General features: G+C 41.1%; 1 protein-coding gene across 3 annotated transcripts in view; it reads right to left on the bottom strand.

The window, feature by feature from the left end:
* Window positions 1–458: 458 nt before the first annotated feature.
* cul2 (cullin 2) overlaps window positions 459–16,282 on the bottom strand; it is a 56,235-nt gene continuing 40,411 nt past the window's right edge. For all 3 annotated transcript variants that reach the window (XM_060922484.1, XM_060922483.1, XM_060922485.1), the window contains exons 17-21: window positions 15,468–15,534; window positions 11,987–12,189; window positions 6,985–7,086; window positions 6,768–6,884; window positions 459–1,790 (exon numbers count right to left, since the gene is read on the bottom strand). In XM_060922484.1, the coding sequence (XP_060778467.1) occupies window positions 1,659–1,790; window positions 6,768–6,884; window positions 6,985–7,086; window positions 11,987–12,189; window positions 15,468–15,534 (621 nt within the window). In that variant the 3' untranslated portion in view covers window positions 459–1,658. The remainder of the gene's footprint in view (window positions 1,791–6,767; window positions 6,885–6,984; window positions 7,087–11,986; window positions 12,190–15,467; window positions 15,535–16,282) is intronic.

Here is a 16,282-nt window from a genome sequence, read left to right on the forward strand (position 1 = left end):
ACTTGTATTGTTTTGCTACTGCTCACCTTCATTCCTCTCCGTTCCAAGGCATACCTCCATCTCTCCAAACCCAGCTCAACCTCCTTTCACCACATATCACAATATCCACCCGTTTGTATCATATTGTTTGATCAGAAAGTTTCTCCTCCAGCTGAGAGTTTGAGATTCCATGTTCATTAGTGGACTGCTGTTGTCTGCCAGGTCCGGCTACAGATTTCCCAAACGGCTGAAACGTCATGAACATCGTCTCAGTAAATGTATGGAATTCAGGTTGAGTCAAGGTCAGTGGCGTGTTAACTGGAGTCATTTGTGAGGCCTTTATTCATGCCTTACTATACCGCTCAAGTGTGAGATTCGACGTACAATAACCAGGACTTTTGGCATGGCCTAAAACAAAAAAAGTTGCCAGGTTTTGGACTGACACATCTGCGATCCAGCTGATAATTAACGAGGTTAACTTTTATAACAAGACTCGTTTATTGCAAACATTTGAAATCGGCTTTTCGAGTACAAAATTCTTCCATTCACATGAAAACATGGCCCACATACATTTCTTTGAAACATCTGCTACAGTTCTTCATTCCTGTTAATGCAAGAAATTGCTCTATTTCGACCCCTTCTGGCAACAACTAAAATTACACAAATGCATCCTGTCTCGATTTTAAAATAAGCTTTTCTGGGTAAACTCTTGTGACATGACGTGAAACCACAAAACTTCTACCCTTAAATAAGATGACAACGTAATGCCTCGGAGTGCACAAAACATGCCTTGGTGATGACGCACACGCTGTGGAAATGCGCGCTTCATCAGAACTGCTCATATGGATCCTATTTGAAGAGGATCTTCATGCCAAGAAGTAGCACACGCCAGGCTTTGGAAAAGGGGCTTGGACCTGAAGTGAGACACTTTAACAGAAAACTACCTCCAGACTGATGAAAAGCACAACCTCCTCGGGGCATTTCCTTTCTGTAGAGAACTGTCGATATTACAGCACTTCACTAAGACCCTTTGTCTCATAGCGAACTGTTACGCTCGAGAAAACATTCACACAATCAGTTTTTCATTTGTTTATTTGACAAGCAGCAGTATTTTGTCACCTCATTTTTTTTTTTTTTTACATGTTTAAGGTAAATACAATTATCGGTATAACGGCTTTATTACAATAGTCTTTTTTTCTCTCCCTCTCACTTTGATACATTAAAAAAGAAGAACACACTACAACTGCAAACGTGAGAAAAGAAAGCATGGTTGTTTTTCCTTAGACACTTTTTTTTTTTTTTAAAACTCTGACACGTCCATTTGCTCTCGTGGTTTCTTGGTTATGGTTACATTATTTAAAAATGTATTTTTTAATCAGTTTGCGCTTGAATAGCTATAGGCATCGTTTTCTTTCTTTTTTTTTTTTCCATTGACGCGCGGGGGCGTGGCACTGGTGATGTTGTAAACAGCGTAAAATCAGAAAAGGTTTTAGGCTGGAGGGAGGTGGTGGTGGTGGGGGTTTATGACTGCCTGGGTACGTGGAGGCCCTTCTCCCCCCTCTTCAGATGGCGGCACAGTCCCACTTCATCCTGCAGGGAGACAGCCTGAGCCAGCTGCAGCCAAAAATAAAGACATGGTTTACGTTTTGACTGCCAAGTGTTATTTTTTTCTTCTTCTTTTATGCCACATAGCTGTACTCGTCCGCAGAGGTTTGGCTTCGCTCTATGTACTGCTTGTCGATAAGCACTTCGATGCACTTCTTTATCATGCTGATACTGGGATTGAACCGGGCTTTGGACTGGTTGATCACCTTGAAGAAAAAAAAGAAAAGGTTGAGGGTTCAAATAAACATCACAACATACCTGTACTACAAAAAAAAAAAAAAGCCAGACAGCAGAGGAAAGGTCGAGAAGCATTTCTTTACCTCCATCAATAAAATAACATGCTATGAATATGCAAATAAAATTTTGCATACTGAAGCATGATTGGCTGTTATATTTTATGTCGTCACAACACTCACCTGTCATGAAACTTACAGCTCTCTTTTCACTGCAGGGATAATTTTTGCAATTTCTGAATTTTTTTTTTTTTTTAAATTTGCGCTAGCAGCGCTAAATCGTTACTCTCACTCAGGATCTTTCTACTTTATTATTCTTATTCTTCTCGTAATGGTTTTTAGGATGCTATTTCTCCCTCAGTTTTCAACCAATCATCACCCAATTTCACATGAAGAATACCTCTGGGCTGAATTAAGTTACGACTTTTGGTGCTGATCCGGATCAGTGATCCATGAAAAACAGCCTTTTTTTTCCCCCAATCACTGATAACTCTGTCAATTTTCATGATTTTTTTTCAATCAGGTTTTTTTTTTTTTAAATTGTTTTCAGGGCGCAACTTTTCCTCACTAAAGCCTCGGTCACAACCGGCCGTACGTGCTCCTACGGCCGGTCTACGTGCAAAAAACGCAAGAAACGCACGGAGGACATGCGTGTGACGTGCTGATTTTCGAGCCGTAGACTGGCCGCAGAGGTTCTTTGTCATGTCAAACAAACTCTACGGGCGCTTACGTTTTTTTTTTCAGGTTGCAAGACAAACTTACGGCCGACGTGCGTCTTTCTCCACGAACAAAAAAAAAAAAACCGCAACGATTTGGGAAACGCCAAAAATCGCACGGCCAAAAAATATCGTACGTCCGGTTGTGACCTAGGCTTAAGTGTCATCCTCTATCTCTTACCATTCTGGATCTACAGGGTATAGTAACCAGACATCCCGTTTTGTTTTTCTCTATCCATTTTTTCCCCCAAGCCGTCATACCACACTGCTGTCAAATTCTTGATTCTGATTTGTCAAAACACGTTGATTAATTTTCTCTACCAGCAACTCTGACAGCAGCACTGGCTGTAATTCCTTCTATAATGTTTCTATAGTACCAGCTCATATCAGGGCCTTGTATGGCAGATGCTCCACACACTCGAAGTCGAATAATGAACAAATTTAAAAGATGTATTGTTATTTAAAGTAATTACTGATATGGTGAAGCTTTCTGTCAAAAGATGTTTGTTTAATATTAATGCAAGGAGTCTCCAGCGTCATTGCTTTGTAACAGGCAGTAAGGTTTCCACCACAAGAAAGGACTTGACATTTTCTGGTTTCTTGTTAACATGACTTCATTTATTAACTTCAGTACAGAGAGGAAATAAGGTGGCTAATTAGGGAACAGCTGTTTATAGCTGCGAGAATGAATTCAAGGAAAGAAAATATATAGGTCTGTCTCAGAAACTGGGTGCCCCATATTCACAGTCAATAAACTATACGGTTTTGAATGGTGATGTTGGTTTGAATTTGAAATAAAATGATGAAAGAAATAATACAGATAAAACTAAATCTTTGATGTGAGTACTCTATTCAGAATTTGGCAAAAATTCTGCAAATTTGTGGAAAAATGGCGGCTTGATCTGGGACATGATAAACGGTTGACTACATCGCATTCCCTTAAAAAGGTCATAGTCCACTGAAAAGTCTACAGTTATCACTAATTGTATTTTAAGTTGTAACTTTATCCACCTAAGGATCGGTGCGCTCACAGAATAATCATAACCGTAATAAAACATCACGCAAAATATTTCATCACCGTCGTAACTCCGTTTTCCGCAGACCCAAAACCAATACGATCGAGTGTTTTGATCTAAACGGAAAGCCTCAGGGTCAAGGTCACGACCTCACCAAAAGTAGTAACTTAAAATCACTACGCCATATAAAAATTTAGTCATAAATCTGCGATTTTGTTTTTTAAAACGAAAGCTGAAAGTTAGGTATAGAATACGTTTCTTACAGAATATGTTACGATGGTAGCTGGTCCTGTATGAATTTCTGAGCTATAAAATGAGTTGTGGTCTATTTTTTACCGTAGCGTGTTATTTGTGTGCGGGGAAGGACACGCATTAACAATTTGCATGTGTAGAATGGAATTTTCCACTCCAACAGTTAGAAGTTGATCGTGCTTCCGTTTGCGGTCTTTCTGTTACGTGGGTGATCTGTTCGGACGTTATCGCTGAAAAGGTGAGTTTTGACAGTTTTATTTTGTTTTAGTCTTGCAGTATAAGGCAATAGAATGTTTCTTTTTCATCTTGCTTTCATATTTCGTAGTGTTTGCGTATTTTTGGCCAATATTTTGCAACCATGGTCAATTTAGATCGAACTTTTGATAGAATCTACGGCCAGTCGTTTTGCCCCGCCCCCGCCTCGCGCTCCGTCCGGTGCGGTAGTGATGTCCCGTTGCTCGCGCGCCGCAGCAGAGACCCGCGCGACCTTCAGCCGGTACAGTCGCTGTTCTTTTACCACCGCCGTTATTCTCATCTTTCCGTCGTGTTCTTGATTTTTCCATTGTGTCCTATTTCGCCATATCAAATACCCAAACTGTATCATATTATTCATATTTAAGCGAATAATCAATTCAGTCATCATAACTTGGCATTTTTAACCCAAGCAATCAAAAAGAGGAAATTTATTCAATATTTTCACTCCTCTGTGAAGGAGGGGCTTTAATTCTTCATGATGGAGTTATTTTATATGGAAATCAATTTTACAAAAGCATTTGAATTGTAATCAAAAGATTTTCCACAGTGGAGGCCAGATAAAGCAAGATACTATCTTTATTCTTATTAAACATGACAAAAGAAACTGAGTGTTAGGGAAATGCAAAAAAAAAAAGTAAAATTAGAAAATGTATTTTTTGACCATAATGTCCCAAATGAGAGACCAATTTCTGAGACGGACCCATATATATAGTCTGTGGTCTTGCAGGTTTTTGGTGTTGCCGAGCTCACCGGTGCACTCTGCCTTTATAAGAATGTACCAAGTTGTTGATTTAGCCCCTCCTAAAGTTCCTGCGATCTTTCTGATACGTCTGCTTTGTTTATTCAGCTGAATGATGGCAGTGATGGCTCAACAATTAAGGCCAATTTATGCTGACAACCCAGTCCTCGCAGATGGCGTCGCAGATAGCGTCTGCGTAGCCTCCCCCCTTCGCAGACGCTCTGCGCGCATCTCCCAAAAATTGTGACCACCGCAGAAGCCTCGCAGATAGCGTCGCAGACAAGAGGGCTCCGACTGGTCCACTCTACATCCGCTGTACACGCACTTCCGCTTCCCTACTTTCCCGGTTTGTTTTGTTTTCACGACCGCCATTTTTAAAAACACGAGCGAAGATGGAGCAGCACAAAGAGCGGTTGATCGAGGAAGTGAGGAAGTACGTACATCTATACGACTCCAGTTCTAGTCATTATAAGTAACCGGAGGATAAACACTCCACTAACCACACCCACCAACTACTCCTAGCGATTTCGCGCCCCCTTGCGTTGTGGCGGTGAATAACATCGCGCACGCCTATTACTCCCCGCTCAACGATAAATTACAACTGTCTGCGAAAAGCTATCTGTGAAAGCCTTGTCGCAAGAGCATGCAGAGGCCCTTAAGGCTCTGGGTTCAAGCCCACTGTTGGACCCTTAATCCTTTCTACTCCAGGAGCACTGTGTCATGTACCCTCTTGTTGTAAGTCACTCTGGATAAAAGCATCTGCTAAATGCCTGTAACGTAACAATGTAACGCAAAGCAATGCATCACCACGTCTTTGGACCGCATTTTGAAAGTTCTCATGACCAGCTACAAAATGCAAATTCAACACATGGGAGTCAACTTTTATCTCCTTGTCATGAAATAATCAGAAACAGGCCATGAAATTGTTGACCAGTTAATTATCCAATTACTTTTGAGCCTGTGAAAATAGAGGTACTGTATCAAAAAATATGTGTCATTTTTGTTCGAGCTCAAAGCCGACACGCCAATCACATCTTGATTGCTTCATTTCAAATCCACTGTGGTGGAAAAAAAAATTACAACTAGATAGAACTCGACGCCAACGGCATCGATGGGGATGCCTCCGCCTGGTAGACCACACGCCTTATTAAGTTGTGATTTGGGGATGGACATTTGACCTCACAGTAACCTTGACCTGTGACCTTTTAACCTCAAAATCTAAATCAGTTCATGTTTGTCCCAAAGTGCACAAATGGTGAAAGTTTGGTGAAATTCCTTTCATTAGCCTTGGAGATATCGCGTTTACAAGGTTTCGGGACGCACGCACGCACGGACAGACGGACAACCCGAAAACATAATGCCTCCTGCACCTTAAGGTGGCAGAGGCATAAAAATTGTCACAGGGTCTGTCCAAATACTTATGGACCTGACTATCGCAAAGTGGATGTTCTACGACAACTAAAAAATGTTTAAAAAGCACAGCGTGTAATTAACGAATTAACGCGTCAAATTGTTGCGGCATTAGAGAAATAAAATACTTCGAGATGTAACATGATGAGAAAAGAATCAACTTCAGGGTTCGCGTCGGCCTGCGACGCACCACGCGGACTCTGATTATTTCGCTATAAAACAGCACGCCCCCATCGTGTTTTATACTTTATTTAAATTTTGTGGGAATATACGCACATAGACGTGCAGGTATGAAATGCACACTTGTTTATGAGGATGAACATTATGTACAATTTGTGCTCAGACTGCATACGTGTATCTGTGCTCACGGAGACGTATTAGGTGACGGTAGTTTACAACAGGTTCTCTTACTCCAGATTTCATCCTGCAGGAATTCAGCTTCAGGGTTCCCGATAAACCTCCCAGTAAACAAGGCCCTCTGCTAATAAATACCTGGATCTTAAAACTCCAGCTTGAACAAACACACACACACAGAGAGAGAGAAAATATCTAAGTGACTCACTTCTTGAATAAGTGCGTTGTGTCTCAGAATTTTCCTGGCTTTCATGATCCTGACTATAGCAGCCTGTAAATACATCTTCCTGTCTTCATCCACGGCACTCCTCGTCTGTTCCACCTCCTACACACAATACATACACAAATCCAGTCACACAGGTTTGATATGACAGACAGCATGCACTGGATGGATCTGTCAGTGTTGCGAACACAGCGGCGTGTACCTGTGGCGTGTCTCGCTGCATCGAGGTCGTGATCTTAAACTTGGTCCTTTTACTCGTGAAACTCATATTTAATGAAAAAGTGGATTCGGCCTCAATTTCCTCCTGGAAGCATGAGACAGAGTGGAACATTAGGAAGCACTTTTGAACCTGGTTAACAACAAATGTACTTGATTTTTAGAAGTCTTCCAAGCACGAATGATTAATGATTTAAGTTTGAGTGAAAAATTAAGGAAAACCTGAAATTTTGATTTGTTTATTGCAAATTGGAGCCACAAACGAGACCATTATTTCATTCAATGCAAGCTTGCAACTTTTAAGGTCTTCACATGACTCACCATCGTAACTGGTGACAAACCATCTTCGTAGCTCATAGAAAGGGCTAACAGGGAAACCAATTTAGTACATGTACTTATTACACTTTTACCACAGGCCAAAAGTACACGGACACCTGACCATAACACCCATATTATGTTCCGACTGTTGCCACAATGGAAGCACTCAACCGTATAGAATATCTTCTGTTCGTATAAATGCAGAGGTGATTATAGGAAATCGTGTGCACTGATTGGTCGAGAAATTCCAACTATTTCTCGATAATATCACCTCGAGCGACTCGGCAAAATGCCGGTCGATCGCTTCGTCACCGTAAGCGAGGAAGAATTACAAACGATGAAAGAAAATGCTGTTCCTAAAAGCACTAAAGATGCTACAAAGTTTGGTCTAAAACTATTCAAAAAGTAAGGTGGGGTTGTGATTTATTTTATCGATTTCAAAACAAAAAGTATTTTATGTGACTCGGCGTAGATAAGTGACAAGTCTGCGTCGCATTTGCATGCCGCTTTTGAAGCTTGAAATGGAATTTTTTTTTTTAAAGATTTTTTTTGGGCTTTTTTCACCTTTATTGGATAGGACAGTGTAGAGACAGGAAATGAGCGGGAGAGAGAGACTGGGAGGGATCGGGAAATGACCTCGGGTCGGAATCAAACCCGGGTCCCCGGATTTATGAGCCACGACGCCCCCATGAATTTTTTTAAAAGACGATTTAAAAAAAAAATAATCAACTGTGTATTTATACTAAAATAATTCTCCGCTTCAGGCTCACTGAATATCGGTGATTATTTTATCCACATTCACTGGATATGAGCAATCGCGCGCTCTCATTGGCTACTCTACTACCAGGCTATCAGCTCATATACCGTTGATGGTAAGAACATATCTTTCTTCTTTTTCAAAAATTAATTATGGCATTTTTCACAAATTGCTAGTGTCATTTCGCCGGTTTATTTACATTCTAAGCGGAAATGATCGTCAGGCGTTTTGTATAAAAGTTTCTATTTATTGAATTTGCAAAAAATATAAACAAAAATGCTCAGTTTCTCAAAATCCAGTGAATGTGGATAGAATAAAACAAACAGTCATTCCACTCACTCTCGTCGTACATGGCTTTTAGACGACTCGGTGCTATGCGGCTCATGTACGCCTCGATTTTGTGGAATAACTGTTAAATATTTTTGATCATTATGGAGAATAGCTAAAGGGATCTGACATGGTACTTGAAGTTATACTTGATGCATAACTACGTGCTTAATATATGGAGCATTGTTCATGTACTCATCTGCATATACAACCCCGATTCCAAAAAAGTTGGGACAAAGTACAAATTGTAAATAAAAACGGAATGCAATGATGTGGAAGTTTCAAAATTCCATATTTTATTCAGAATAGAACATAGATGACATATCAAATGTTTAAACTGAGAAAATGTATCATTTAAAGAGAAAAATTAGGTGATTTTAAATTTCATGACAACAACACATCTCAAAAAAGTTGGGACAAGGCCATGTTCACCACTGTGAGACATCCCCTTTTCTCTTTACAACAGTCTGTAAATGTCTGGGGACTGAGGAGACAAGTTGCTCAAGTTTAGGGATAGGAATGTTAACCCATTCTTGTCTAATGTAGGATTCTAGTTGCTCGACTGTCTTAGGTCTTTTTTGTCGTATCTTCCGTTTTATGATGCGCCAAATGTTTTCTATGGGTGAAAGATCTGGACTGCAGGCTGGCCAGTTCAGTACCCGGACCCTTCTTCTACGCAGCCATGATGCTGTAATTGATGCAGTATGTGGTTTGGCATTGTCATGTTGGAAAATGCAAGGTCTTCCCTGAAAGAGACGTCGTCTGGATGGGAGCATATGTTGCTCTAGAACCTGGATATACCTTTCAGCATTGATGGTGTCTTTCCAGATGTGTAAGCTGTCCATGCCACACGCACTAATGCAACCCCATATCATCAGAGATGCAGGCTTCTGAACTGAGCGCTGATAACAACTTGGGTCGTCCTTCTCCTCTTTAGTCCGAATGACACGGCGTCCCTGATTTCCATAAAGAACTTCAAATGTTGATTCGTCTGACCACAGAACAGTTTTCCACTTTGCCACAGTCCGTTTTAAATGAGCCTTGGCCCAGAGAAGACGTCTGCGCTTCTGGATCATGTTTAGATACGGTTTCTTCTTTGAACTATAGAGTTTTAGCTGGCAACGGCGGATGGCACAGTGAATTGTGTTCACAGATAATGTTCTCTGGAAATATTCCTGAGCCCATTTTGTGATTTCCAATACAGAAGCATGCCTGTATGTGATGCAGTGCCGTCTAAGGGCCCGAAGATCACGGGCACCCAGTATGGTTTTCCGGCCTTGAGCCTGACGCACAGAGATTCTTCCAGATTCTCTGAATCTTTTGATGATATTATGCACTGTAGATGATGATATGTTCAAACTCTTTGCAATTTTACACTGTCGAACTCCTTTCTGATATTGCTCCACTATTTGTCAGCGCAGAATTAGGGGGATTGGTGATCCTCTTCCCATCTTTACTTCTGAGAGCCGCTGCCACTCCAAGATGCTCTTTTTATACCCAGTCATGTTAATGACCTATTGCCAATTGACCTAATGAGTTGCAATTTGGTCCTCCAGCTGTTCCTTTTTTGTACCTTTAACTTTTCCAGCCTCTTATTGCCCCTGTCCCAACTTTTTTGAGATGTGTTACTGTCATGAAATTTCAAATGAGCCAATATTTGGCATGAAATTTCAAAATGTCTCACTTTCGACATTTGATATGTTGTCTATGTTCTATTGTGAATACAATATCAGTTTCTGAGATTTGTAAATTATTGCATTCCGTTTTTATTTACAATTTGTATTTTGTCCCAACTTTTTTGGAATTGGGGTTGTATTTTGTACGTCCCCAGGATTAAAACCTCCGTTCCTGTGGAGCAGGTCAGAGTTGATACCGAGTCAGTGCTGGAATAACTTTTGAACGCAACTGATTTTACCCAAGTTAGTCAGTGAAGATGGTGGTTTGTGATCATGTGAAGATAACTGAGAGAAAATGACAGACAGTTTAACAGTTATTTCATGAAATCTCGTCGTACATGAGCTGATAGCTGACGAGGTGCATAGCATAGCACCTCGTTGGCTATCAGCTCATGTATGACAAGATTTCTTGAAATAACTGTTAAACAAGATGACATGGTCATCACTATCCCCTGCCACGAGCATTTTATGAAGACCTCTTAACACTTGCGCCGTTATAAGCCCATTGCTTTAATATCGACTTATGATGTCGTAAGTGCGATGACACCTTCATAAAACGCGACCCAGCTTTTTTCAGCAGTATGAACACACAAAGTTTCATGGATGTAGTTTCTGAGAAAACTTGTCCAGGTTGAGTCCACTTCTACGAAGTCCAATAACGAAAATCAAGGGCCATAACTCTGAAAGTAATAATTAATCGTAAAAGATTTTCAAACTCAACTTAGATCATGAATAGTAATATGAGCACGCAAAGTTGCACTGATGTAGCTTACAGCGCCCTCCACAATTATTGGCATCCCTCGTTAAGATAATGTTCTTAAAAAGGGACGTTCAACAACACTGTGATAATCAGGTGTCCACATACTTTTAGCCATATTGTGTACGATCTAAAAATGACTAGTGGAAAAAAACTGCAATGAAACGCATCATGTTTAAAATAAGAAGGCACAAATACCCCTTTTCCACCAAATCGGGGCCAGGGCTGGTTCGGGGCCAGTGCTGGTTCACAACTCGTTCAACTTGCGAGACAGCTGAGAACCAGTTTGCTTTTCCATAGCTCGCGGTGCTAAAGGAAGCCACGTCATTACGTCGCTGTATACGTCAGTTACGTCGCTACGTTTGCATAAATCTTGGCACGAATATCGAAGCAAAAACAACACGGAAGCAGCAGCAGCAGCAGCAACAACAACAACAATAATAATGGATGACTTCGCGTTTGTACAGCTGCTGCTTCTCGTCACTTAAAAATGGCGATCTTTCACGGTCTTGTTATTGTTGTTGGTCTTAACAACTCCGCCCCCCCGCTGACGTAAGCGGTTCTTTCCTCTGGCCCAGCAGAGAGTTGGTGCTAGCCTGGAACCGGTTTTTCTGGCCCCAGAGCCAGTTCTTTGTCGGTGGAAACAGAAAACCCGGTTCCAAACTAAGCACTGGCCCCGAACCAGCCCTGGAACTGCTTTGGTGGAAAAGGGGCAAAAGTAGTCCAGCAGCAGTGCAAAAACTGCTAATAAAAGGTCCATAGAGGAAGGAAGAAAAAAAAAAATCACTCTGAAACCAGCCTTGTGGATTTGAGAGCAGCTCATATGTTTGACAAATCCACACTGACAAAGTTGCGTAATGACAGATGTTACAAATTTCTGTGAATGACTTCCGATCGCTGTTGTTTACGTGACTCGCTTATGAAAGCAGAAAGCAGTCTTCGAGTGACGGGAACTCATGCTCCAGGATCCTACAGCAACAATTTTGCAACAGCGAACGACTCGAGTTCAATTAATCGGTAGTGTTTTGTATAACTCTGCTCAGTATAAACTACAGCTGAAAAACTTCATCTTGTTTATACGGTCAGCGCAACATAAGGAGCGAGAGAAGAGTGTTTATGCTGCGTGCGGATCAGGAGTTCTCCGCTGTCTTACTTTCTGCGAGTCATGATTGATCATCTTGACATCCAGCAGGGACTTGATGGTTTTCTGCAGCTCCTTCTCGTTCATCTGAGTGCTCTCCTGCAGCTCTTTATAGCTCACTGTCTCACTGTTGTTGAAGGCCAGCAGCACCGCCATCTGGTAGGTGGTAACCATGGCGACGTAGGGTTTGGACAGGTAGTTCATCTTCACCTCACCTGAGAGATACAAAGAGAGGGATGATGAGAATGATATCTGACAGGTCAGTGATGTTTTTTTTTTTCCAAAATAAAACACATGCGGTGTTATTAAAAAAAAAAAAAAAAGAGTGATGACATTGCCTTGAGCAACTGTACGATGCTATCGCTACGTATATTCACTGCGGTTAAATTTCTGTTACATTTTTAAACAATGATTCAACAGCAACAGGGAAAAAAAAAAAAAACAGTTCCAGAGAAATGACATTCTACCGGGATGCCTTGCATGGCCAATCATGTTCAAACGACAACAAAAGATGTGTGTGTGAACATTAAAGGATTAAGATGAACACCTTGGTGAAACTTTTCCTCTGTATGCACGTGTGTGCACGTGCGTGTTCTTCTGTCTGTTTCTTGAATAGATTTAGTATCAAGAAACACACAGTACTGTCTGAGGCACTGCATTTTTTTTTTTCATACAAACTTTGTTGGGTTTGTTTTCCAGCACAAAATTAAATGTTATCGGGGGGGGGGGGGGGGGGGGGGGGGGAATGTGCGTCTCTGAGCAGTGTATTCCATAAGAGAGCACTTTTCAGATTAAAAAAAAAGAAAGCATAAGGCCAAACAAAATAATGTGCATTTCCGGTTACCCAACTGACCCTGTAAAAACACTGCGACCCTTCAACTGTTTATGACCACGGTAAACAAACTATTTCTCGCACCCGACCCTACCTGCTTAGCAGCCACCTGGCAAGTCAAACAAGAACTGCTAGGGCATGTCATATAAACCACTCGGTATTTGCCAAAAGACACGAGGCCCATCAGGAGTAAATTGACAACCAGCACGCACCTCCCTCTACCCCAGCCCTTTCAAACCAGCACGGGCACGGCCTGGTAGGACGGTGCCTCGGCCAGTCACTCGCCACCGTGCAAGCGCTGCTCAGCGACTTAAGTTTTGATTTGATCCATGGCTCCAGCCCACCTTTAAACGTTTATAACTCGGACACCGAAGGTCGCAGCAAAGCCAAATATCGTAGGCATTTCTAGACAGGGGTCACCATTAGATGCAATCGAATACATAGCTGAACAATGCTGCGTATTCTTGCTAGCGTTACAGTGATGATTATCTTAGATTTTTAAGTAGAAAAATTGGCCACCCTTGTGTTCATGCCTCGAAGGGTCGGATGTAAATGACTGCTTGCACATGCGCAGTATATTTCATCGATTCTTCGGGTGCCTATAAAATGGAGGTTCGCCTCGGAACAAAAAGCGACACAGTGGACAAAAATGTTTGCTTGTCAAATCAGCCTATTGCGATGCAAAAGATATTCACGACAATTAAAAATATTTCCAAATGAAGAACTATAGAGTAACTACAACATTGTTTCCTACAACAAATCACACAGTTCTAACATTCTGGGATCAGTTGCAAACGTTTAACGAGTATTTTGCAAAAAAAAAAAGTTTTCAAAGGAAACCTCTCACTTTTTCCTACCTACCCTAGAAAATTTGTCGTAAACTTTTGGGATAAACACATTTTTTTTCCCTACCTACCTACCCTATTTTGAAAACCCAGGAAACACACATATTTTGTTTGGCCTAATGAAGGCTGCTGGGTTTTGGTGCAAAATGAAGAAGCGGGTGTGACAGTCAAAGTGTCCAGAAGAACTGGGGCTGGTTCTGGAAGATGCTCAGTAAAACCTACACCTCATTTCCGCATAAAACTGCACCCGAGACTTTTTTTTTTTAAGCAAAGAGTCATCTCACACCAAATACTGACTTTGTTTCATTTATTATAGCTTTCTGTTCATAGTAGTTTTTTTTAAATGTTGAAACATTTCATTTCATTATTTTTCAGCCATTTTTCTACAATGTCTACAGTATTTCTTTACAAATGCCTAAGACTTTTGCACAGCCCTGTAGATCGTTATAATTTTATGAATACAAATCGAATCATTTTGATCGCTGAAGTAAAATTGCATTTGGGGTTGCGTTAAATGCAATGCATAGATTTTTAAAGTGCATATCCTGGACCAATTTCGTGGTTTTTTTAATATGAAAGTATGTCCCTTTACACACTCATCCAGAAGGGTAATTTTGCACAACGCCATCTGTCTACAGCAGAAAAAAATAAAAGAACAAAACGCGTCTGGAAAAATCCCAAGGGAGTCTGGAGCCGGATTCGTGACGTCACCTGCGGAAGCGCCAGCCGGCTGCGCGAGCTTTGCACGGTTTCAGTGCACAGCCTGTGTAGACCAAGCGCTCCCATTTCTCTCTCACTGTCCGGTCTTTTGGGAAACGATGAGTACTAATCCCATCAAGATTGGTGTTGCTACACCCTCCTACGCTACATCTGTTAACCATTTTAATAATTACGTGATAAAGTTGAAGAAATTTGCAGAAAACCACCAGGTCGTTTTCTCATAAACAAACCAGCACTGACGTAGGATTCAGAGCGAGGCGTCCCGCATGCGACGTCATGGAAATCAATGTTTGCCGGGAAATCCAAATGCCAAGTTTTTTCAGAGGCGGACCAATTCAACTCAAATGGCTTGATTTCAACTGAATTTTTCTGGTATTGCGCAAGATAAAAAAAAATTGCACAAAATGCGACAGATATTTGACCAAAGTTTAATATAAAATAGGAGAATTACACTGATCTTGCTCCTGAATTTACCCGTGATATGCACTTTAAAGTTAAGGATACTTTGCGAATACGGTTTCGACAGGACAGAAACTCATCATGGTGAAGGATTTGCATTTCATACTCAAACTACAGGTTATGTAAGGACAGAATAACTGATGGTAGTGAATAGAAAGCTTCACGATGAATAACAATAGTGTGAAAGAGGTGTAAAAACAGGTTGGTATGGGGAGAGAGAGAGAGAGAGAGAGAGAGAGAGAGAGAGAGAGAATGGTTGGGGGTTGGGCTGCTGTGTGTTTTGCTCAGTCTCGGTGTAATAAAAGGACGGTTACAGGGTTGATAAACTGTGACTGACTGAAACGGTGAATGAAGCTAGAGCAGATAATTGGCTCATTTGACCCATTTCCTGCTATTACACCACCACAGCACTGTGTTAATTAAACCCAGCACAGAACACTGCCGAGAGACGGGGAGCCTTCATCCGCCACGCACTGCACACCAGCACGATAAATTAAACCAACCAGCTGAATTTAAAGCTTTAAGGTGAAGGTTTCTGGTTCTAACCTTATCAGTGAGACACAACAAGAGGAACCAGAGAAATCAGGATCCTTATCATATCCGAGTATTATGTCGCGTGTGTGTAAATGGACCGTACCTGTGCAGAGATAGTGCAGCCAGGTGAGCTTCCTCCCGCTGAAATTCTGGTTATAAAACAGCTCAAACTAGAGGGAAAAACAAAAAGACATCAGCAATAAAGTATACACTTTCACTCTGAACTGAAAGTTTCAATCATTTCGTGACCGAGTTAAACTACAGCAATTATAAAACTAAACCGTTTTAGTTAATGAAAACTACAAGGAAAGAAATCTTTCATTCCTTCCTCAGTGAAATGCCAGATTGATTTACAAGTGCACACCGTCATTCCAGAGGAATGGAAGCCTTTCTCTTTCCAGAGAACACAGGTCTAGAGTCGATACACCTTTCGCTCTCTCGCTGTGTGTGCGATCACAGCTGTGCACGCTGCATCTTAATGACCTCTCTTGTAGAAGAGAACCAAAGTAAGCGTGCAAAGATGAGGAGATGAAAATTTATGTTTCGTCTACTCAGCCAGTTTGACGTCTTATTACATTTCGTGACATATTTTGAGAACGCTGAATTATGATTCATTTATCACAGAGTTTTAATCATGGAAAAAACGGGGTTTTTTTTTTTGGTCTTAATAATCGTCAATGAAATTAGCAGTTCATTTCCTGTGTTTATAAACCAGAGGTCAGTCTTCACGGCCATTAATGACTGATCCAAGTGTTATATTTAGGGAAATCGGTCCAAGTTTTCAAAATGGAGCGAGTTTTCGATTTGCTCCACAAAAAACGAACACAACTAACGGAGCACGTGCTCACTTTCATACCTTCAGTTGTTAGTAATGTAAATTATGAATCAGGTACTGTATAACGCCTCAGGTGATTAGTC

Source organism: Neoarius graeffei, chromosome 5 (genome assembly GCF_027579695.1).
Source record: "Neoarius graeffei isolate fNeoGra1 chromosome 5, fNeoGra1.pri, whole genome shotgun sequence".
NCBI lineage: Eukaryota > Metazoa > Chordata > Actinopteri > Siluriformes > Ariidae > Neoarius > Neoarius graeffei.